The 24,803-nt window shown below is 41.4% G+C and overlaps 1 protein-coding gene across 2 annotated transcripts in view; it reads right to left on the minus strand.

The window, feature by feature from the left end:
* LOC138960197 (folliculin-interacting protein 1-like) overlaps positions 1–21,131 on the minus strand; it is a 29,570-nt gene extending 8,439 nt beyond the window's left edge. The window contains exons 1-17 of one of the 2 annotated variants that reach the window (XM_070331978.1): positions 20,976–21,131; positions 17,157–17,286; positions 16,660–16,767; positions 14,764–14,864; positions 12,912–12,977; positions 11,977–12,080; positions 11,156–11,236; positions 9,816–9,967; positions 9,000–9,100; positions 8,423–8,543; positions 7,306–7,478; positions 5,496–5,613; positions 4,929–4,981; positions 2,520–3,722; positions 1,892–2,002; positions 1,258–1,426; positions 591–652 (exon numbers count right to left, since the gene is read on the minus strand). In XM_070331978.1, the coding sequence (XP_070188079.1) occupies positions 591–652; positions 1,258–1,426; positions 1,892–2,002; positions 2,520–3,722; positions 4,929–4,981; positions 5,496–5,613; positions 7,306–7,478; positions 8,423–8,543; positions 9,000–9,100; positions 9,816–9,967; positions 11,156–11,236; positions 11,977–12,080; positions 12,912–12,977; positions 14,764–14,864; positions 16,660–16,767; positions 17,157–17,286; positions 20,976–21,064 (2,942 nt within the window). In that variant the 5' untranslated portion in view covers positions 21,065–21,131. Of the gene's footprint in view, positions 1–590; positions 653–1,257; positions 1,427–1,891; positions 2,003–2,519; positions 3,723–4,928; positions 4,982–5,495; positions 5,614–7,305; positions 7,479–8,422; positions 8,544–8,999; positions 9,101–9,815; positions 9,968–11,155; positions 11,237–11,976; positions 12,081–12,911; positions 12,978–14,763; positions 14,865–16,659; positions 16,768–17,156; positions 17,287–20,404; positions 20,803–20,975 lie in introns of those variants that run through there. The other variant, XM_070331977.1, reaches the window with a different exon arrangement.
* Between the last annotated feature and the right edge of the window lie 3,672 nt (positions 21,132–24,803).

Genomic DNA, 24,803 nt, shown 5'->3' on the forward strand with positions numbered 1-24,803 from the left:
AACAAATAAAACATCATTATTATTTGCCTGTCGTGTATCTGGTTTTGTCCGCTTTAAAGACCGATCAGTCAAATTTCTAGAGAGTATTTCGTTTTGTTTGTAATACAATGTTCCATACACTTTACCTTTCTTGGTTTTAGAACATTAGCCACCTAGCTGTTTCGGACTGAATAAAATGCCAACCAAGCTGTTTCAAAATTAGCACTCTTAAAGCGCTCAACATCCCAAAACGCACTCCTTTACCCTACACCTCGGTGACACCTGAGATTTTTCCCAAATCCAATTTTAATAAGCATGCTTAAGAGGAGGAGCTGCATGCTCATGACTGGACCTAGGATTGCAATTCATTCCTACTTTGCCAAATTCTTATGTAGTTCCGAATAATACAGGGGCTGGAGTAAGACCCATTACAGTATGTGCAATTAAACATGTTTTTTCAATTCTTCAGATGTCTTGTTTGTGCTGATCACACACTCAGTTATAACGCTCACGAGTTAAGATTGTTCTTGTGTGACTTGCAGTCCACCTGAGCTTATTCACGACGCATTTGTTTGACACTTGAATTTGTGAAAAGAAAATACAATTCTTACCAGTTGTCCGTGTCAGCAATGATGCACACAGATTCCGCCACAGGCTCATCAAGTATGGAGTGCTGAAAGACAGTGAAGCCAGTTGTAGTCAAAGCTATTTGCATGTGACAGTGTTATGATTGACAGGTGTGGCTGGATTCTTTTATATTCACAGAACTACTAGTAGTTCAGCTGTGTTTTTGTTAGTCTGATGTTGTGCTCATGCCAAGAACAGTGTTTTACACTGATTTCACCTGATCAAACATCGAATAGGGAGTGGTGAATGACACAGTGAAGCCAGTTGTATTTACTACAGCAGTTCCTGGTTCAAAATTAGTCCGAGTTTGTGATCATGACAAGAACAGTATTTTACACCGATCTGATCAAACATCAAGCACGATCCTTTGCGATGAATTTATTTCCAAGAGTCAACTGTGTGCAGACTCTTCCTGGTGTCGGAACACCCCGGTGTGCACGCATGGACATGACAAAGATACCAAGCTCACTGCGAAAGCCTATGGGCTTCGAAAACACAAATTAACACATTCAACAAAAATAAAATAAAACAGTGGGTAGTGCGACTTGGCTGCTGCAAGGTATCCCCAGGGATAGCAGCCCGAATTTCATGGAGGCCACATTCCCCAAGGACAATAAGTAGACCAAATACCAAATCGGGTTCACATCTTACCTGCAAGGTTGTCTGGAGATCATGCAGCAGTTTGGGTCTGAACGATGTGTCCGACGTCCCATGGAGCACAAAATCAGACATGTAGTGGTCGCTGTAGCCCCCAAGCAAGGAACGGCCAAAGTTTCTGTCATACCCTTGTATGCTCAAATGATCTGCCTGGGAAGTCAAGCTGCAAACGAACCACAATGCAACGTCAGTTCCAGAACAATTTTTTTTTTAAACCCAGTCAACTCTTTTACTGGGACTGTGAAATGTAAACAGGTTAAAAACTATCAGTAGCACCCACTGGCCCCAATACATAAAAAAAGATTTTGTTGATCCTTACCAGAAATGATATCAAATTTGTTTTTATCAGTATATCTCGTGAAGGGTGTCTAGTCTTTAAATATGACCTCAGTATCTTTGGCTAACAAATAGAAAAAGACACTGACTGATTGAGTCAAAAATGTAAAATTAAGATAATGAAGATAACATATAAGATCTTGCATGAAGAAATAAATGACTATCTTGTGTGAACCAATTAATGAAAGTCTTGTTTGTTTGTTTGTTTGCTTGACGCCCAGCCGACCATGAAGGGCCATATCAGGGCGGTAATTAATGAAAGTCTTGTTTCAACACATAAATGAAGACTCACCCAGGTATGGGTATCTCTTGGCAGTGTACCAGTGGGTCAAACATGTCAGGGTCAATGCTGCTTGTCGATGACAAATGTCTTCGCCTCTCCAGCTCAGTCGGTGTCACAGACCTGGAAAAACATGTCAAAATGTAAGCACAGTGTTCCAAGTCAATTCTTTTTCTGAAGGAAAACCTTGATCGATTGTATGAGTTCTGTTGCAGGGTTTGCCAACAACACAAGATTTAAAGGCCCCTACGCATCAAAAAAAATTTAAATAAATAAAAAAGATACCAGGAACTGTCAACAACTGCAAAGCTCGATGACTGGCCGAAAACCATATCTCCATTCATAAATGGTTTGCAGATTCCCACTCACCACCACATTCTTACTCTCTATCACAATTTCCAACTAATGTGTATTTTTCAAGTTTTTCGTTTATTTTTCCAGGCCATGTTCCCTTTTTGCAATGGGCCGACGACCTACGCAGTAAACCATTCGTTCCTTCGTACTCTCTCTCACTCCTCCACTTCTGTTTTCACCCACATATGTATCCTGCACCTACTTACCCACCCACCCCCTCTCTCTCTCCCACTCCCCCCCCCCCTCCTCCCACCATCAACATCGAATCTTATTAATTTCCACTAACCTGCATCTTGCTGGGTTTAGTGAGGTAGGGCGGGAGACATGAGGCTTGGTGTCCGTGCTGTTCTGTCTTGACACAGAGATCTTGGGCTGCACCCCCGACGCTGCCCCCACCCCGTCCTCTCCCCCACCTCTGCCACTGATAGATGGACTGGTGGTGCCAGAACTGACCAGGGGGTGCTTGACCACCCGCTGATGCTCACAGACTTCATCAATCGTCTTCGTTTCTGCGCTGCCGTCAAAGTACTCCTCAAACATGCTACTGCTGCCCCCGCTCAGAAACTGTTTTTGCACTTCCCTCATCTTGGCTTTCTGCGTTTCCATGGCCACGCTGGCTTGGCTGTCGGCCGCCAACTGCCTGGCCAGCAAGGACATGGGTCGCTTGCTGTCTGTCATCTGGCCTGGACTGTGGTGTACCAGACCACAATCCTCCGCCACACTTTTCTCAGCAGATCTTCGCACAAGTTTCATGTTTTCCGAACTGCTGTCCTCTACAATGTTCACAGCTGACATTCTGCACTCCTCTGCCGACTGGCCCATGCTGCTGCCCTGCTTGTCGTAACTACCGCTGTTCTCTATGCCACTGTCCTCCCCCAACCCATTCCCTGCGCATCTGGCACAAGAAGCGTCCGTGATGACTGTCAAGATGTTTGAATGGTTTTGCTGGTGTCGGCAAGTGCTACACACCGTGTCTCTACGACACACATCACCCCCATCACAGCCCTGAGAATCCACCCCATCACCACCCCATGTCCTCTCATCCCCACAGTCTCGGCAGAAACCAGAATCTCTCTTCAAACTCGGCAACTCGGGAGTAAGAGTCCGCTCAGGGTTGAGCGACCCCACTTTCCTCAGCTGTGTGGAGTCGCACTGTTTAACATTGGTGCCGCTTGCGCAGCTCCTGCAAGTCAAACTCTCACTAGCGTCAACACAATGCGAAGACCCGTAAATGGCACTGGAAGGAGCTTCAACAGGAGTGACGCTCCCATCCTCCGAGGAAATCCCCCTGGAGGGAGGAGCTCCCTGGTTCCAGAAGGCAGACTCCAGGAGGGCTGACAGACAGTTGGAGTAGGGTGCCTCGTGCACATCGGAGCACCGGATGAAGTAACTCAGCACATGCAGGAACTTGTTCACCAGCTCTGCCTTGCGTCCAACCACAACCGTGCGAGCCACTCGCAAGGGGTTGCCAATAGCTCCATACAGATCTCTGTAAACAACGGGAAAAACACCATAATTTTACAAACATTTTTGACCCAAGAGTTTTGAAACACAAAAAAATCACTTTTAACACCCTTAAGACTCCTCGATTTAACACTACCCCCCTTTAAAATTTAGCTTTTTCAGACTTTTTTGATCATAAGCTCTGAAAGTTTATCTCCATTTTAAAACTCCCGCCTCACAAAGACCTGCTTTTTTTCAATTGTGTAGGTCTTTAAATGGGAGGTCATTTGCATATACACAGAATTTCTAAATGACCAAGTTTTTGCAATGACAATTAAAAATATTGTAGGTTTGGTGCTTTACATTTATCTCCCTTTCTGTTCAAACTCTTGCACAACAAATGAACAAAGATGCCCCAAGTCAGCTTTAAAGAGTTCCCACAGAAACACTAGCTAGACAGTTTTATTATAAGAACCTTTTCTAATTCCTATTAACTCGATGTTCTTTAACTATATTTATACATAAATGCATATTGTAAAGCTAAATCATTGTTAGAGGATCTTCTAGTAGCAGTGTTTAAATGTCGAAGCTGCTTTTCCCAGTTTTACCTAAGAGACCGACAGTATATTGTGTTATTGTATTTGTCAGACTTGATTGTACCAAGTCCCTACACATGTTGTAATGCGCTTAGAGCCAAATATTTTTGTTTTTTGTAAGGGATAGGCGCAATATAAATACACTTTATTATTATTATTAGCCTCTTTGTTGAATTTTCTTTTCAAAGTATAGACAGATTGAATTTCGAACAAGATATCCAAGCAAGTCTCTCTTTCACACACTTTGAACAAGATAGCCAAGCAAGTCTCTCTTTCACACACTTTGAACAAGATAGCCAAGCAAGTCTCTCTTTCACACACTTTGAACAAGATAGCCAAGCAAGTCTCTCTTTCACACACTTTGAACAAGATACTAGATAGCCAAGCAAGTCTCTCTTTCACACACTTTGAACAAGATAGCCAAGCAAGTCTCTCTTTCACACACTTTGAACAAGATAGCCAAGCAAGTCTCTCTTTCACACACTTTGAACAAGATAGCCAAGCAAGTCTCTCTTTCACACACTTTGAACAAGATAGCCAAGCAAGTCTCTCTTTCACACACTTTGAACAAGATAGCCAAGCAAGTCTCTCTTTCACACACTTTGAACAAGATAGCCAAGCAAGTCTCTCTTTCACACACACACACACACACTTACCCAAGTTGTGCCCACAGCGGATTATAAGGATGGGTCTTTGCAAGGGTGTCAATCTGAAATAAAAAAAGTGAGTTAAAAGGTCATGTACATTTGGAATGCAAACACTCACCTGATTTTTAAGGAATTGTAATCATAAAAAGTGTGACAGTTGATAAAAAGAAAGCAAGGTGCAAATCAAATATCCTTGTTTTGTAACCCCTGACTTTGAAGACATCCCATCACCAAAACCAAAAGCATCACATGACCCCTACCGCATGATGCCTTAAGTCATCAACCGACGCTGGCCGCTTGATGTCTTCAGGTATCATAGGTTATTGCCGTCTTTAAAAACACAACTGAGCCGTCAACAGCTACATTAATTGTGTCCAAGTGTTTTTTTCTGTGCATTGGTAACCTAACGATAGTTTCATACAGAGAATAAGAAATAAGTTGAAGCTTGAAATGTTGAGCGAAAGAGTGCCTCATTTGTGTAGGTGTCACTTTTAATGCTGCATACTGTGCATCAAATATTTTTATTTGCCCAACACTTTGACAGAAGAACTTAGAAGGCTTAATGAACATGCTCACCCATTTGGCTGAATGCTTGTCCATGTAGGTTTTGGAGGGGGTGCAATCACCAGGTGTAACAGTCGCCACCCAGGCCAGGTGATAGGTCAGTACCGCTGACAGTAACGTACTCACAAAGCTGCAACAAATTACACAATCTGTAATTGCCCGAGGTTGGGAATTTGTCTTGACATTGCGGTTAAGAAACATTCACTCCAGCCATACACACCCAACCCGTTCGCATCTATAAAAATTGATCAACGACATTAATTTAAATACAACACTAGACAGCAATTAAAAATACATACACTAAAAACTAGCAACATACTCTAAAGCTTCAAAAAACACCAGAAAAAGCTGCTCTACACAAGATAAAAACAAATGTTTAAATTTACAACTAAATACTAAAATAGTGACTGCAGGTGATAGGTGATTCTCACCTAGCTTTCTTTTGATCAATTTAACAAACAAAAATGTTCAAGAATAAAAAGGGATGCAGTATAACGCATCATAATAAATTTCAGACTAGTACTCTGTATCATGGCAGGGCATAGGAATCAATAGGTTTGCAGACAGCTGAAAAGCTCTCACTGTTACCTCTAGCACTACAAACCCAAGGCCTGCTTCTTGATTTTGTACATTCACACACATTTTTATCACAACACAGACAATACTGACATGAGCAAACAATCAACAACATACAATGTAGAATACAGTGGAACCCCCCTTTGAAGACTCTCTCTCTTTTAAGACGCTGTTTATTGCAATTTTTTTTTCATAACCTCTGTAAATTTGCCCCCATTTTAAGACTACCTCCTTTCTAAGTCCTGATATGCTCCAATTTTTGGAGGTCTGTACACAAAATGTAATTTAAAAAACAAATCAATTAAAATGTAATTTAACAAGAAGAGCAAACGCTCGATCGAGTCACTTTCGCAGTTCTGAATATTATATGAGGCATCAGATGGACAGGAAGAAATTGCTATTCACAACACAATGAGTCACGTTCACATAAAATTTGAGCCCGGTCACTTTTATAGTTTCCGAGAAAAGCCCAACGTTAAGTTGTGTGTTGCCGAACAGAAAAGGCTAGTTATCTCCCTTGTTTTTCTGATAACGTTCGTAAAAGGCTACAGATGTAAATACTTTGATGTAAAGAATAATCCTACAAAGTTTCAATCACATCCGATGAACTTTGTCAAAGATATAAAATGTCTAATTTTTCCTTTGACGCTGACCTGTGACCTTGAAAAAGGTCAAAGGTCAACGAAACCATCGTTAAAGTGTAGAGGTCATTGGAGGTCACGACTAAACAAAATATGAGCCCGATCGCTTTGATAGTTTCCGAGAAAAGATATAAAATGTCTAATTTTTCCTTTGACGCTGACCTGTGACCTTGAAAAAGGTCAAAGGTCAACGAAACCATCGTTAAAGTGTAGAGGTCATTGGAGGTCACGACTAAACAAAATATGAGCCCGATCGCTTTGATAGTTTCCGAGAAAAGATATAAAATGTCTAATTTTTCCTTTGACGCTGACCTGTGACCTTGAAAAAGGTCAAAGGTCAACGAAACCATCGTTAAAGTGTAGAGGTCATTGGAGGTCACGACTAAACAAAATATGAGCCCGATCGCTTTGATAGTTTCCGAGAAAAGTCCAACGTTAAGGTGGTGTCTACGGACGGCCGGCCGGCCGGCCGGCCGGATGAACGGCCGGCCAGCCGGCCGGACAGACTAACACTGACCGATTACATAGAGTCACTTTTTCTCAAGTGACTCAAAAAGCAAATCAATCAACTACCAAGCAAACAGTTAACAAACAAAACAACTCACAACTTGGTGGACTTGTTGTCGTACTTGGCAGCCAGAAACATGAACTCGGACACAAAGTGCTCACACAGAGCGTAGCGGTAGCTGATGTTGGACATCATGTTGAGCCACACTGGTTCTCGCAGTCTGGGGCCCATATACAGGTCAAACATAGCATCCCTGAACTGGTCCAGTGACTGAAACAGCAACAACAAGCACTCTTTCATTTTCATAACTTTATTGTCTAATCGCTTGGAAATGCCGGTCTCTTCCTCCCAGATGAAAGCTAGCAGCAACAGAGTCGCACTACCCAGGTGTGTGCGTGTTTAGTTGTAATCAGCCACCGGCACTTATGGCACAATGACCGAGGTCTTTTATGTGCCACAGTGGTGACACAGGGGTGGAACATGGATACCATCTCTGAGTCTGCACATCAAATTGACCCATGTCCGTCCTGGCCTGGATTTGAACTCAAAACCCTAGGATCACAAATCCATTTCTCTACCAACTGAGCTACCAGGCCCCCGATGGTATGATGGAAATAGAAAAAAAAATCAATGCAAAAATATAAATGTGCTACAACCAAATATGACTCCATTTACAGATGGTTCTCAATACACAGCATTGCCTTTAATTAAGGACAAAAGTTTCCTTCATCGAGACGATGGCTATCTATGCATGCAGTTCAAAGCAACACTTCTTCTTCGTTCATGGGAAGAAACTTCCATGTTCACTCCTGTTTTTGCACGGGTGGGTTTTTACGTGTATGACCATTTTTACCCTGCCATTCAGGCAGCCATACGCCGCTTTCAGGGGAAGCATGCTGGGTATTTTTGTGTTTCTATAACCTACCGAACTCTGACATGGATTACAGCATCTTTTCCGTGCACACTTGGTTTTGTGCTTGCGTGTACACACGAAGGGAGATAAGGCAATAGCAGATCTGCACATAAGTAGACCTGTGAGATCGGAAAAATCTCCACCCTTATCCCACGAGGACGCCGCAGCCTGGATTTGAACTCACGACCTTCCGATAAGAAGGTCGATGTCTTATCCACTAGGCCACTGCGCCCGTCTAAAGCAACACTTCTGAAAACTGTTAAAGAATGGAAAAACTACAGCATTCTCAGCATGTACAAACCTCAAAAATAGATTGCACCATGTTTCGTCCCGTGAAGCTCGCTCGTTCAACTGCACCACGCAGGTTCTCTACATGACCCTCAATCAGCGCCATGTGGGCAAAGAAAAAGTTCTGGAACATTCTGTGCAACAGAAGTAAAAATAAATACACGTACCATTAAATAGTTGATCAATTAGCGCCATGTGTGCAAAGAAAAAGTTCTGAAACATTCTGTGCAACAGAAGTAAAAATAAATACATGTACCATTAAATAGTTGATCAATTAGCGCCATGTGTGCAAAGAAAAAGTTCTGGAACATTCTGTGCAACAGAAATAAAAATAAATACCATTAAATACGTGATAAAACAGTGCAGTCCATTTCAAACACAGCACTCAGTAAAGCTATGCATATATATATGTGACTGGTCACTATGCAACATGCACTTTTGAAGATACATTTTCAACCCAAAAATACAAGCAACTTAAAATGTTCCCACTACCAAAGATACTCCAAGCTGACTAAGTGAAATTGAAAAGTGAATTTCCCTTTGAACCAGAAAGACAAAAACGCAGTGCAACAATAATTTCAAACACTCACCTGTACTCCTCGGTGTCCTTTTCCTCGTTTTTCCCGTCGCTTGTGCTGAACAGAATTCCAATGGCCAGTTTGATCTGTTTCTTCTTTGGAATGTGTGATGTCTGAAAAAAGACAAGTATGTTCTTATATCCGCAAACTACAGATCAGTTCGTATTACAAAAACTGACAGACATTCATCAATCGACAAATCAAAAAACTTTTTTTGTAAATATTAAAATTGCATTTGGAAAACTTTGCAACTAAAGTATATGTATAGATATGCATGAGTGTATTCCTACATCCAAGAAGTCTGAAGGAAGTGATCAAAATGTTCACCATCACACTCACACACACATTTACACATACTCTGAGAAAGGGCAGACACTAAGTCTAAGCCAGACAGACAAAAGACAGACAGATTTTAATCTTTGTTGATCACCACAATGTTTGTTTGTTCGTTCATGGGCTGAAACTCCCACGGCTTTTACGTGTATGACCGTTTTTACCCCGCCATTTAGGCAGCCATACGCCGCTTTCGGAGGAAAATCACCACAATAATACTCCTAATTCTGGAAAGTTTTTCAGGTGTAGTTTTGGTTAGGATGGTTTATGATCATAATTTTCTGAACACCCAACCCACAAAACATAACATAAACCTTAGGGAACAAAACATAACATAAACCTTAGGGAACAAAACATAACATAAACCTTAGGGAACAAAACATAACATAAACCTTAGGGAACAAAACAGTTGAACAAAGTCTGAGGAAAATAAAAAGGAACATCACCACCCATCTAAAGATAAAAAAAAGAAAGAAAAAAGAAAGAAACACCCACCTCCGCGCTGTTGAGAGTTTCTTGGGAATCCCACCGTCGCTGCAGCGATGTTGTCTGGCATCGCATCCAGCGTCGGTGAAGACTGTTGTAGCTGTTTGCACTGTTGTTGCTAGGCGACGGGAACAGGGACTGGAAGCTGCCACTAGAGGTCACTGCAAGCACCATTTTCTTCTTTAAAGTCTTCACTATGACACTCAAAGGATAAACTTTAAACAAAATATCACCTCAGTTAGTCAGGTGAGCAACATGCACTAACAACAACAATACCGCCATCACATGCACAACACAAAAGTATAAGGGGCCATGTAATTAACTTTGTGATTACAAGAGCAAGTGAGGTTAATCAGAGTGAGCTTCAAAGTATAGAACCAAAACAACATTCTCACATTATCAATTAGTTCTGCAACAATAAACGAACAGTTCAAACATCAGTCAAAAATGTCAAATATTAAGACTCAGTGTGACAAAACAAGCCCTGACCCCTTTCTCCAATAGAAACACAGGCAACTAAACTAAAATGTCACACAATCATATTCTATTAATCTATTGTCACCAATCATACTCTCATGCAGTGAATTACTGAATATCACCCATAATTGCCCTGGGACAGTGGGGGCGACCACCCCCAACCAGGCGCGTTCACAGGTGGCGGATAGTGTGATGGCCTTCAGATATGGAGGTTAGCTGCGAAATAAGCCAGGCTTGCCAGGACGAATAAGCAGTCGCGGACCAACTGGCGGTGCTTCCAACAGGATGGGGCGAGGTAACAGGTGGCACTGTTACACTCAAGAAATACCCCAGGTGTCCAATGACGGGAGCATCATGCGAACAAGAGCCGCATTTTAAGTTCTAGCCCTGGGGAAGGTCACCTCAGATAAACAAACCAGCCAGCTATGGCCAAATAGCCGGGTAGACTGGACTCGACAGCCCTGTAAAGCCACCAGTCTAGGAGAAGGATCACTCCGATATAAAAACACGCTGAAGCCGGATGAGCTGGGCCATGTATGGCGCATAACGACAGCTCAACGCATCAACGCTCATATGACAGACGACAACGGAATGAGCGATCGAGAAGAAGAAGAAGACCCATAATTGCTACAGTGGAACCCCCATTTTAAGTCCCCCCCCCCCCCCCCCCCCAATTGAAGACTTCCTCCTTTTTAAGACTTTAATATTGTCGGATTTTTCTGTTCATAGCCTCAGTAAATTTACCTCCGATTTAAGACTCCCTCCTTTTCAAGACCTGATTGTCTCCGATATTTGGAGGTCTTAAAAGGGGGGTTCTGCTGTAATTGCTATGAAATTTTTACCCAGTACAGACAAGGAAAGAGAATACTTACAGGAATACAGTCCACTGTCCTCATCCGCACTGTCAACAAAACTCTCCCTCACCGTGGGCACATCCATTGGATTGCTCATCACTGAAGAAAGAAAGCAAAATGCACTGTATTACAGAACATATCGCAAAACAACAACGAAGCAACAAAATCCATTTTAATTCAGTTAGGCCACAAAAAAAAATAGGTCTGTTTACGGTAACCCGACCGAACCTAGTTTTTAGGCCCGACCCTAATCTTTTTTTTGGATCGTCTGAAAAAAAACCCAAAAAACCATCCAAAATAGAGCTGTTTGCGCTCAAACAGCAGACGACAGAAGGGAGGTAAGCTCAAAGTACTGTTTATAGTTATGTTGGGCAAAAACAGGGATTGATGAGAAGAAATGAACTGTGAAACATCATAGAGAGGGGAGAGAAAAAAAAATAAATAAAAAAATGAAAAAAAAAAATAAAAATAAATAAAAAAGCCGACCTACCGACCCTATTTTTCCACCCTATGTTACCGTAAACAGACCTATTTTTTGGGGGGGCCTTATGATTGGTTCTCCTTAGAGGCAAGAGTAATAATGCAATAAATGACAAATTTGTTTTATACAAAAAACGAAAACCTGACTTGCGTTAAGAGTTTTAGTGCAGACTTTAACATACTTTATCAATGACAACGCATAAGATAAACATGTCCTGTGCTACAAAAAATAAGCATGTGTTCTTTTCAGTCACAATGCATGGGATCAACATTTCATCAATTCCGATGCTGTCAAAAATTACTGTGCATCTCACGATTTCAAAATCATTTTTCTATAAAACCAAAAGCAAGGAACTCACCGTGGCTGCTTTTTACTTTGCAGCGTGGAGTGGGAAAGTCTCCAAGAGGGTCAGCATAGGAACTAGACAGACTGTTTGGTGCTGAGTCAGAATCCCCTTCACCACTGCAATCCAAAAACAACACTTACATTCACACCTCCAATTCTTTTTTTGACTCGCCTAACTGTTTCTTCTATGAAAATGTTAGAGAGAGATAGTATGTGTGTGGGTGCATGTGTACTCATGAAAAACAGAGAGAGATAGTATGTGTGTGGGTGCATGTGTACTCATGAAAAACAGAGAGAGATAGTATGTGTGTGGGTGCATGTGTACTCATGAAAAACATTATGAGTGGTACTTGTGATGAAAGGAGCAATATCTCCATCTGTCTTTGACTCACCTAACTGCATGCATGTTTCTTCTACGTATATATGTGAGAAAGAGAAGTGTGTGTGTGTGAGTGCATGTGTACTCATGAAAAACCCCATTATGAGTGGTACTTATGATGAAAGGAGCACCATCTCCATCTGTCTCTGACTCACCTTACTGTTTCTTCTATGCACTTCAGTTAATGCTACTCATCAGCGAACAACAAAAACTGGGTGTGGTGTTTTTGGGGTGTGGTGTTTTTGTTGTTGGTTTTTTTTTGGGGGGGGGATTCATCAGAAATAATGTATTGCACACAGTAAAACATTTGTTTATTTTAAATTTTTAAGATAAGACAATTTGAAAACCAAGGAAAAAGGGGCGGGTAGATCAGTTGCTTTGAAGATGTTTTTATGCTAGCCACAGAAAAACAAACATTTGAACGATATTCTTCTTCTTCTTCGTTCATGGGCTGAAACTCCCACGTTCGCTCACGTTTTTTAGCACGAGTGGATTTTTACGTGTATGACCGTTTTTACCCCGCCATTAAGGCAGCATACGCCGATTTCGGGGGATTGAACGATATTTACCTGACTGATTCTGGTTTGGGTTTCTGCGGATAAAACACTTTGGTGACAACCAGCTGGGGTGGGCACCTGTAGACAAAGTCAAGTACATTTGAGTACATTATCAGCAGATTAAACAAAAATCAAATCAATAAGCCACCACGTAATCACAGTAAACATGTGATATTACCCGCTATTACGAGTTAGTCGTGTGACACAGAGTTTTCTTGCACACGAGACTGTAGATGTCTCACGACGGCGTAGCCGAAGTGAGACAGCAGCAGTCGAGTGTGCAAGAAAACTCTCTGTCACACGACTAACTCGTAATAGCGATTATGTCTCACAGCATAGGCAAAGACAGAAATGAGTTTTTGGGGACGAAATAACAGGCACAAAACAAGACTGAAAAACACAATTGCCCTTTCACACATACACTACACACGCATGCGCGCAGAAATTTTCAATGCGTTTCGTGTCTTTTCTGGTTGAATGCATTCAACAAAGTATCAACCAACGTTTATGAATCTTTCCATGAAAAAAGATAAACTTATTTTGAACCAAACAGCACATACCAACAAAAGCTAAACACCTGACGCCTGACGGCTTCGTTAGACAATCAACGTAATCTCTTGTGTAAGAAAACGTCTGTCACAAGCCCAAGTCTGAATAGCAGGTAATGTCACACGACCAAGTCTGAATAGCGTGTGCTTTTACCTAGTGATATTGTAAAGCGCATAGTGCTTTTAGTTATGCGCTATAGAAATCTCCTTAATAAATAAATAAATAGCAGGTAATGTCACACGACCAAGTCTGAATAGCAGGTAATGTCACACGACCAAGTCTGAATAGCGGGTAATGTCACACGACCAAGTCTGAATAGCGGGTAATCTCACACGACCAAGTCGGAATAGCAGGTAATGTCACACGACCAAGTCTGAATAGCAGTCGAAATAGCGGGTAATGTCACATGACCAAGTCGGAATAGCGGGTAATGTCACACGACCAAGTCTGAATAGCAGGTAATGTCACACGACCAAGTCTGAATAGCGGGTAATGTCACACGACCAAGTCTGAATAGCAGGTAATGTCACACGACCAAGTCTGAATAGCAGGTAATGTCACACGACCAAGTCGGAATAGCAGGTAATGTCACACGACCAAGTCTGAATAGCAGGTAATGTCACACGACTAACTCGTAATAGCGGGTGATGTCACACGACTAACTCGTAATAGCGGGTAATGTCACACGACTAACTCGAAATAGCGGGTCATGTCACACGACTAACTCGTAATAGCGGATAATGTCACATGACTAACTCGTAATAGCGGGTAATGTCACACGACTAACTCGTACTAGCGGGTAATGTCTATGTACTTACTCAAGTGGAATGTGGGCACACTCAAACCAAGAACAAAGATATAATGTAAAGTGATAACGCCTATAGATACAATATCTAATTACCTGTCACTAAACAGACAACACTTTCACGCTGCATGTCCTATTTTGAGTTCATGATTCATCTATCATTTAAGTTCAACAAATGCAAACTGTGTCAATCTGCTCCTTTCCTGATAGCAGTGGATCTGTATCTCTCACTCTTTATCTCCGACACATTTTGGACTGAATACAGGAAAACAGCAGCTTTTGATGCAGGGAGGGTGTGGGGGATTCATAAAAAGGTCAGCAAAATACACAGGAATTTATACAAACTGCTTGCTCAGCTTGACCACAAATGCTTGTTTATGCCTCGTCCGACACACTATGTGACTGTGAGTCTCTCTCTCTCTCTCTCTCGCTTTCACACACACACACACAAACACACACACACACACACACAAACACACACACACACACACACAATATAGTTTTTAATACCTGATGTGATGCACTTTGAGGGTGGATCCTTTGTAGGCCATAGCAACAGCTCCAAACATCATCTCCTCCAACAGTTTCACATCACTCCCCACCTTCTGAAACTGGAACACACAAAACATTTTCACAGTCAAAACTACAGACCTGTAACTACAATGTGTTTTAAAAACCTTCTACAAACTAGTCTCCGTAAACATGAATACTCTATTACAAACCAGATACCAACCAGAGAAAATTAGAAAATTAGGCCAGAGTCTAAGACAAGACAAAAGACAAGAATCAAGGCTAAATGTTTAACTCTAAGCACATCTTCCTACCACAACCCCCCCCCCCTCCTAACAACAACAAACATCCTGCAGATTGGTGACATGTACCAAAGATATACAGGGTGGGCCATAAAAAGTGTCCACATTTAATTTGTTAATATTTTTCCTGTAAAGTGATATTTTCTTTTCTGTTTCAGATAGAATTTGAGACAAGCATCTTAGAATTCTTTTAAAGCCTGAATGGATCGCATTCCAGTGCAGGAAAGGACCAAAATCGTTGAACTTTACTTTGCTACCAATTCTGTGGTTCTCGCCCAGCGCGCTTTTCGGAGAGAGTTCCCTGGCACACATGTCCATGTGCGAGAGCTGTGAAGCGCCTCGTGGATAAATTCAGGAACACTGGTAGTCTCGCAGATAACAATAAAGGACATAACCCTGAATTTATCCACGAGGCGCTTCACAGTTCTCGCACATGGACAGTGTGTGCCAGGGAACTCTCTCCGAAAAGCGCGCTGGGCGAGAACCACAGAATTGGTAGCAAAGTAAAGTTCAACGATTTTGGTCCTTTCCTGTACTGGAATGCGATCCATTCAGGCTTTAAAAGAATTCTAAGATGCTTGTCTCAAATTCTATCTGAAACAGAAAAGAAAATATCACTTTACAGGAAAAATATTAACAAATTAAATGTGGACACTTTTTATGGCCCACCCTGTATATCTATTATCTACATCGAATAGTTTACACAATTCAAGCCCAAAACACTACATCCGATGCACATGATCAACCTTCATCAAGAAGCTACCCTACTCCAAGAGAGCAGTGTCAAGTACCGTATTTGACGGACTACAAGCCGCAACTTTTTTTTTTTTTTAAATCGCATTGCAGCTTATAAAAAGATGCGGCTAAAACGTTACCTAAACTTGAATAGCATTCACCTAATGGAAGTCGCTGCGGATTTTCATTTCGCTCGATTAGCGATTACCGGTACTTTATTAGCTCTCTACTCAAGACTCGGCGCTTTTCTCTTTCTTTCGCGAATCTTCGTTTGTCAACAAGTCGTCGTGACAAGATAGCGTACAGAGAAACACTGGATGTATCAGGATCTCGTGCCCGCGAGATTTTGTTTTTTTTGTGTCTCGCGATAGTTGGAGGAGCGAGAGCCGCCATGTTGTGTTTTCGTCTGCTCGAAATGTGCGCAAAAGTCGTTAATCATCCCAAAAAAGCTTATTCCGGGCGGGACTACATGTGTGTGTTGGTTACAAATTGTGTGTGGGATATTTTTCTTCAAACTTTTTCACTTTTCTTCTTTGTTTCACTTGTTTATTCTCGGAGCCGATTTCGCCAAATACCGTACTTTCGTTTGCCTGGTTGTTTTGATTGATTGACACGATCTGATTATATTTTTTTCGACGGCGGCTAATATAGTGACGCGGCCTATACGTGGCTCGTCCCAATTTTTTTTTAAAAGTCGGGGGTGCGGCTTATAAAACGGTGTGTCTTGTAATCCGTCAAATACGGTTCATCTACAACAGCTTCTGCAGTGATAAAGATATGAATGTAAACAGAACAGTCGCAAAGCTAAAAAAAACAACCCCATAGATTCTAACAAATTAAATCACAAACTATTACGTACCTGATATTTCACCCCATTGCTGCCATGGGATCCTGTCTGGTTTAAGGCATCTTCGGCTGAATTTTTGCCAGGAACCAGCCTGGCTGTAGACTTGAACAGCTTCTTCTGCTGCACACACGAACATAATGAATGCAGTAATTAAAATTAAAATTCATAGCCCTCTATGTCTTAAGTTTACACTACAGTTACACTTACAGTATCAACAAGATCTAAGCTAATTTTAATTTAGTAACAAAAAGAAAGATAAAGTTAACCAAACATCAGGTTTACCACTCCAAGCTGAACCACCAGAATCAGTGAAAAATCTTACACTACATTTGAAAGCTACAACTGTAAAAGTACAGCTGTGTGTCTGCGTGAATGATTGAATCCAGATGCAAATGTCATTACAGCATTACTCATTAGTTGCATGGTTATTCTGTGTGTTTGATGTCTGCTTCATAACATAAGAACGACACCATACACTTGTTATTTAATGTATATCATTACACAATTACCTGATCAAGCTGTTTATCCTCAATCCTTTGAATGGCATTGGAATCAAAGTAGGGAACCCGTCCTTTTTCTGAATCCGCAATGATCAGAAGTCTAATCTTGTTCTTGTCCAAGCGTGGTCTACACTGGCTTCTGGAAAAGAAATCAAGTAAAATTAACATAAATATATATACATATCGTATATCAAAACGAAACTGCTGCATCTTCCTTGTTTTGATTAGTCACGTGTGAGTTGTGTCACTACGCTCATGATATACTGATCTTAAACTTTGTTTTGAAGATGCCCCTAATACCTCCACTTCCTACTTAGACTAGAGAAAAATTAACAAAGAAATTAGTCACTTTCATCATCACACCTGTATTAAATATAGCAAGGTAAAAGCAAGTGTCATATATGAATAGAACTGTGTGAACTTGGACTCTGAACAATGCCATGTCTGTGTAACATTTTTATCCATAGGTACATTTATAACTGCAAAACTAAAAGCCTGAGCAAAACTGACCTGGGTTAGCCCTAATAAAAGTTTGAACCTCACTGATCTTAAATTTAAAAAGGGCAGTAACTTTAATCTCAACAGAAGCAAACTATTACATTTACAGGGCTGAATTGAAAGCTCTCACTGTCACATATATATATGTATTTCACATACTTTGGATGCTTCATAAGAACATATGGCTAGACAATTATGGTTGATGGATAGGTAAAGAATATTGTAATTATATATATATGATATATATTCACTAAGAGCTGTGGTGAATGTTGCAGAGACACATTGTTCTCCGTACTGGGGTTCCCCCCCAAAAATGTGTATACGCTACAGTGAAGCTCAAATTACTTATCAGTTTGTATAATTTCACTCTCAAGCCTCCAGACGCATCATAAACGTATCGAATACAATCTGGACGGTTTGAGAAATATATATATATATATATATTCACCTTTGAAAATAAAATCGTTTAATATTCATAAATGTGGAAAAACAGATTTCAGGGTTCCACACAACCCCAAAAGTCAAGGGTATTCATTCATACCCTTTCAGGAAAAAAGTAAAGGGTTTTTACCCCTTCCAGATTTTTCACAGGGTATGAGTGACAATCGGTGTATCCATGAAATGTCATTTTTTGAGCTGGCGACAGCACCGGATAGGCTAAAGCGAACAGTGCCATCGAGATGATCAGTTTAAAGATATCGCGCAGTTTGAGGACAAGGGAGGCAACCTCTGCTTCACGGCGTGTCAGTGTCGACAGAGGAGTGGCACGAACACGGGCGTGTTAGTGGTCTCAGTAGAGCAGGCGGCCTGCGTGCTGTTGCTTGTAAACTAGAAAAGGCTATACCCTTTCAGCGTTTGACTCGTACGTTTTTTTTACCCCTTTGGAAGAAAAGTTACGTATTTATTATACCTCTTCAGAGAGCATCTCGTACGTGATTTGGAGGGTCAAAGGGTATTATACCCTTAATTCTACGTGATGTGGAACCCTAGTGAGATTACTCTAGCAGAATTGGAAAGTAGTATCATCGGAACAGGCCCTGCACCCTTGGTGCTGGTAGACTGAAATCTGACTGTCACAGATGTTTGAGGCCCCTAATCTTCCAGACTCAAAATACCATGTCTCCCTCCTAAAAGAACGCCAAAAACATTTTTGCCTCATGACCAAATGGTCAGACTCCAACCACTGCTGAGAGATTCCAAGTAGTGCTGAACAGAGACTGATGAAATCATTGACGTGGATGTAACCTGGACTCTAAAATCACGGACTCGTGACTATAGCCACAGCCTATTATATATATATATCACTAGAGGAATACCCGGCTTTGCCGGGGTGAATCGCGAGACAGAGATGGACAGCGTGGCGGTTCACCACAATCACCTTTGAAGGCGAAGTCCTCTCAAACAGGATTGAGAATTTTAGAGCTTATTTCTAAGCCCTATATTATCTGTTACGGCTTCTCAAATGCCAGAACATACAGACAGACAAAAGCCGCCAAACCCCATCACAAACAGAACTCTACAATCCACAGGTGTTGCCTCCACACACACACACACACAGACACAGAAGCCGTATATATCTATCTATATATATAAATATATAGAGATAGATGACAGTGGATTTTTCGATAAATAGATTCGACCTTTGCACTTTTACAGTGAGGACAACTTACGGGTACATGCAAGGAAAGCCCACAACTTCTAAGGCGAACAACTCTGCAGAGTCTGCTGTGAAGGGCGACGGTAGTCTCCCTGTCACACTCGACCCCCTTTGAATGAACTTTGTCCCCAAAGTTCCGAACCATGGACCCGCCAAGCTTATGTCCCTCCCAGATATAATGGGAACAGCACGAAAATGTTTCAGTGGCCTGAACATTTCATGTCGAGTCCCATCGCTGTCGACGACGCCAAATGTAACTGAGTGCCGAAACACCACAATCACCTTTGAAGGCGAAGTCCAATCAAACGGGATTGAGAATAACTGTTATGGCTTCTCAAAGGAAGGCCTGAACATGGACACACCAAAGCCGCCAGACCACATCACAAACAGAACTCTACAATCCACAGGTGTTGCCCACACACACACACACACACACAGAGAAGCCGTATATATATATATATATATATGTATTATATCTATATCTTTAAATATATAGAGATAGGTGACAGTGTATTTTTTGCGTGGCTATAAATTGATTCGACCTTTTCACTTTTACAGTAAGGACAACTTACGGGTGCAAGGAAAGCGTTCTGGACAGTGCAGTGACATTCTAAAAATAGTAACGTAGTAACAGGAATATGGATTGACGCCACGCGAAGGAAGGGAGATAAACGCTGAAAACACTGGAGAAGATAAGGAAGAGTTACTGGGAATGGATCCAGAGAAAAACCAAAATCGGTTCAGCGCTGCGCGCTGAGAGCACGTGTTGAAATATCTCATCGAGCAGGTTGTGTCCAGGGTGTACCTGAATATGATCACCAAATTTGAAACAGATCCATCGAGAACCTTGGCCGCGCATCGCGCACAGACAGACAGACAGACACTAGTCGTATATATATATAGATAGATATATAGATATCCAGCTCTCTGGTTACTTCATTCAATCGATCCATAGGACACCTCCCTTAATTCATGATAATGTGCAAAAGGAACACACACAAAAATAAAACTCACAGTGACAGGTGAAAACACTAATGAGACAAGAGATAGAGTACTGTTTTTGTCAAATTAACTCAAAATGTACATGGCTAGTTTCACTTACTCATGTTCCTGAATTTTTGTTTTCTGCACATTCTTAAACCTTGAAATATTACTGCCTGCATCCACCAAGAAGCCCATCATGGTCTCGCACCACATCTACTCCAGAATGAATTTTCACTCTCACTCTCAGACACAGTCCCAAGTGTCACGCAGCAATGATACTCTTCTCATGTGACTATCATTGTTGACAGTCACATGCTTCTCACTGAACAATGATTGTCTCCCCTGCTACATCCACGATTGGCATGCTTTCAAGGGCTCGGTTGGGCCTCAAACGCATTTATCTGACCAGAGACATAGATAGTATGTCTCTGATCTGACCTAATCCGATATCAATAGGAGAAGGACTTGTTCGAAATATGTGTCCACCGCGTGGCGGATGATCAGTCGTAACGTTAAAATGGCAAACGTGTTATCAATGCTGGTCCTAAGATCAACATTACACGACCCCACTCACATGACTCAAAAGCACGAGACACAAACCACGAGACGAAAGTGGCAGACGACGCAGATGTTTCTGCTGAGAATTTATCGGTCGTTTCATCGATTTCTAATAAATAGATACCACTTACGTATTTGATGATTCTCCTTGTCCGTAGTAAGCTCCGTTGTACTGTTTAGCATTTCTCCGATTCTGAAATAAACGTTGGAGGAGAGCCATGTTTCCATTTCGTGGAATCAACAGAACTTGTATGATGGCGTCACATGATGAACAGTGCGTTTGGTAACTGAGCTGTGATTGGCTACTGCGAAAAGGTATATGGAATATGATTGGCTGTCAAGTGAAAAGTCCCACAATGTAATATTATCAACATTACTAATAAGTTTCCGAAATAGGCAGTGTCCGGTTGTTCTTGAGGTCTAGAACTAGAAGCACTGCCGCGTGTATGTAGTCAATCGCCAATTTTAATAAAAACGCAACCAAATAATTTGTTTCACTGTCAGTTTTTGTTTGGCCCGGTGAACGTTTGAAGCACTAGTGTGTGTGCCATGTGTCGGTGAATGTGTTTCTGAAAATCATGTGTGTGTGTGTGCAAACAAACAATCAAACAAACAGACCAATCGAAAATTATATTCGGGGGTGTAAATATTGCCCAACCTTGTATGGCCTTCTCCACAAAGCGCAAAATAATCACTAGTAATGAGAAACAACACTGTGCTGACTTCTGTCGTCTCAGTCATTTCATGAGTAGGTAAGCTTAGCGGATACATCATCATCATCAGGCCATAGAACTAAATATTGCTATTTCATATGTTACGTGGATTTCCATTGGTCAATTGGGCAAAACTGAGCTCAGTGCAAAAGTGATATCGACGACATTTCCGTCGACGACGACCTCTTTATTGCTTCCCCACTTCAAAAACAAAAACACCTAAATTTAAAAACAAACAAATATGTATGAAAATGTAATGATCCCAGAATTTAGTTGAGCAAGTGACTAAAGACTTTTTGAAAGAAAAGACATTTTGAAATACTGAAAAGTACAAGAAAAGAGTGAACAAAAAGAAATAATAATCAGAGGGAGGGACTGATATGGAACAGCCAAAACTGAGACAAATACTTTTGTAATTTCTTTACAGTAAATACAAAATGTCCAAAGAATTAGCAATATATCTAACATTGACTGACTGTGTGATGATATCTTCTGCTATTGGTCTGTTTCGACAGTGATATCAAAATCTCGACCTCCGGTCTCGATTTTGATATCACTGTCTCAACAGACCATAGCAGAAGATATCATCACACAGTCCGTCAATATTGGGTAATATAGGTCCCTGATCAGGCTGACAGGGGTTGAATCAGTGCTAGGGCTACCAGATCTTTTCATTGAGAAAAAAATAGTTGAAAAGCTATCCCCCAAAAAGTTACTGTATAGATCGTGTCTTATTTCAACGATTTTCTTCATTGAATATATGCCATAATTTCCTTCTTTTTATCATGTTAATTGCCTCCCTTGAATCAGTTTTATTTGTAACAAATTCAGAACAAGATTTCCACTTCAAATCAAAGTTAGACAGTCAACGTGTGAAGAGATCTTCATTCCTTATTTATGCTTATTTTTGGACGATGTCACTATGCAACATTACTGTTTAAAAACATTTGCTTCAAGTTATCCCCCTTGAACGAAAACATTTTTCCACGATTTGTTTTCAATTAGGGCTATTTCTAAGGGTATATTAAGAACTAGATGAATACCCGCTTCGCCGGGTACGGCTTCGCCGGGAAGAAGTCAAGCCGAATACCCGGCTGCGCCGGGAACCCGGCTTTGCCGGCGCACCGCACGATGGAAGGGAGATAAACGCGCAAAACACTGGAGATTAGTAACCACGGACAGTGACCTTCTAAAAATAGTATAACGGGAATATGGGTTGAGCGTTGTCGACAGTGACCTAAAAATAGAAACGGGAATATGGATTGACGCTACACGAAGGAAGGGAGATAAACGCTGAAAACACTGGAGAAGATAAGGAAGAGTTACTGGGAATGGATCCAGACAAAAACCAAAATCGGTTCAGCGCTGCGCGCTGAGAGCACGTGTTGAAATATCTCATCGAGCAGGTTGTGTCCGGGGTGGACCTGAAGACGGCCACCAAACTTTTTGAAAGAGATCCATCGAGAACTTTGGCCATGCATCGCGGACACACACACACACAGACACAAGTCGTATATATATATATAGAAAATAAAGTACAAAATAATTGCAGACAGACCTAGATACATGTGACATTTAATAGAAAAGGTGTTTTAAAAGTTATCTGATATTAATGATATGTGAAGATAGAACAGATCTTGGGACTGTGCACAAGCTGGTAGGCTTGAACTCAAAAGGCATCCTCACTGAAATATTTTTATTTACAGTTATGCTTACAGGGCCGGACTAGGCTAAGAGGAGGGGGGTGTTCGCCAGTGGTAAGCCCCCTGAAGCTGATGGGTAGGTCATATTCTGAGATAGGAAAATGGTCGCTCCTTGCATGAAACGGCATAAAATAAACAATAATAAAAAATGTTTTAAATAAGTGAGGTACATGTTTAGGCTAGGGGGGGGGGTGCTCAACCCCCATACCCCCCCCCCCCCCCCCCCCGGTAGTCCGGCCCTGGCTTAAACATTAAAAAAACAAATATGATCTGTATGACTGTATGACGCATGTGCCGTGTGTGTGTGTGTGTGTGTGTCGGTGTCAGTGTGTGCATTTGTGTGTGACACACACACACACAAACACACACACACACACACACACACACACACACACACACGCACGCACACACACACACACACACACACACCGTGCACACACACACATCATTTTTTGAACTAAAAAGAAAACACGCTTTTTCCCAAACAACCCTTTTTAAAACCGTCAAAGTGATTTATGTTCATTTTTGTGATTATGTTCTTTCTTTCTTTCTTTATTTGGTGTTTAACGTCGTGTGATTATGTTATGCTTTGGCGAATAATTAAATTAAATGATCATGCTAAGAGATGAATTTCCTCCACAACTGTCTTTACCTGGTTGAAAAATATGCATTTTTACGAAATTTGTAGTGTGTCGAAGTGACATGTTCGCCTGCAATCACGACTCGATTGACCCCTACCCTGTATAACACAGTTTATGAAAAGGTAAAAAAAAAGAAAACGATTAAATGATATGCCCTTATCGTACAGCCAGTAAAATATCCTCCACGAATCTGTCTTACTTTTTTATGTACCTTATCTGGTTCTAATTTTACGACAATTTGAAAATGACAAAAAATCCCTTGCAACAGTGGGCGCGAATGAGTTGCGTTTCTTTTGCCGGGCCAGTACTGTACATCCTACCTGGAGATTTGCAGAGTAGCCCAGATCAGGCGTTTTTTGACCAAGAAGGCTGCCACACAGCTCGTCTGTGCACGTGTTACACCTTACATTGACTACTGCCATTCAACTGATCAGCTATCTCGCATTCAACGAATCAGTTCAGAACAGTCACGTGCAGCTAAGGTAATCCTCCAAAAAGACAGGGATCATGCTATGCCACTGCTGAATCATCTCCACTGACTTCCAGTGCCGCAGAGAATACAGTACAAGCTGGGCACTCTCGCTTTCAACTACTTTCATGGCACCCTCCCTCCTTACTTGTCATCAAAACTGAAAAAGTACTCTCCAACTAGGTCCCTGAGGTCCTCCTAGCTGCTCCTCACAGTTCCTAGAACCAAACTCAAATCAGCTTGTCAAAGATCCTTCACGGGTTCCAAGTCCCTAAACTCTGGAACCGATCACTTCCCCTAGCGGACTCACCTGTACAAATCTGCCTTTTACTAAAATGAGCAAAGTAATTAGGACATTAAAGCTGTGGTGTAATGCGTGCATGTGACTTGTGAGTGAATGTGCCGAATGATAAGTTTGCTTGTTGACTGGTTG

Source organism: Littorina saxatilis, linkage group LG2 (genome assembly GCF_037325665.1).
Source record: "Littorina saxatilis isolate snail1 linkage group LG2, US_GU_Lsax_2.0, whole genome shotgun sequence".
NCBI classification, from domain to species: Eukaryota; Metazoa; Mollusca; class Gastropoda; order Littorinimorpha; family Littorinidae; genus Littorina; species Littorina saxatilis.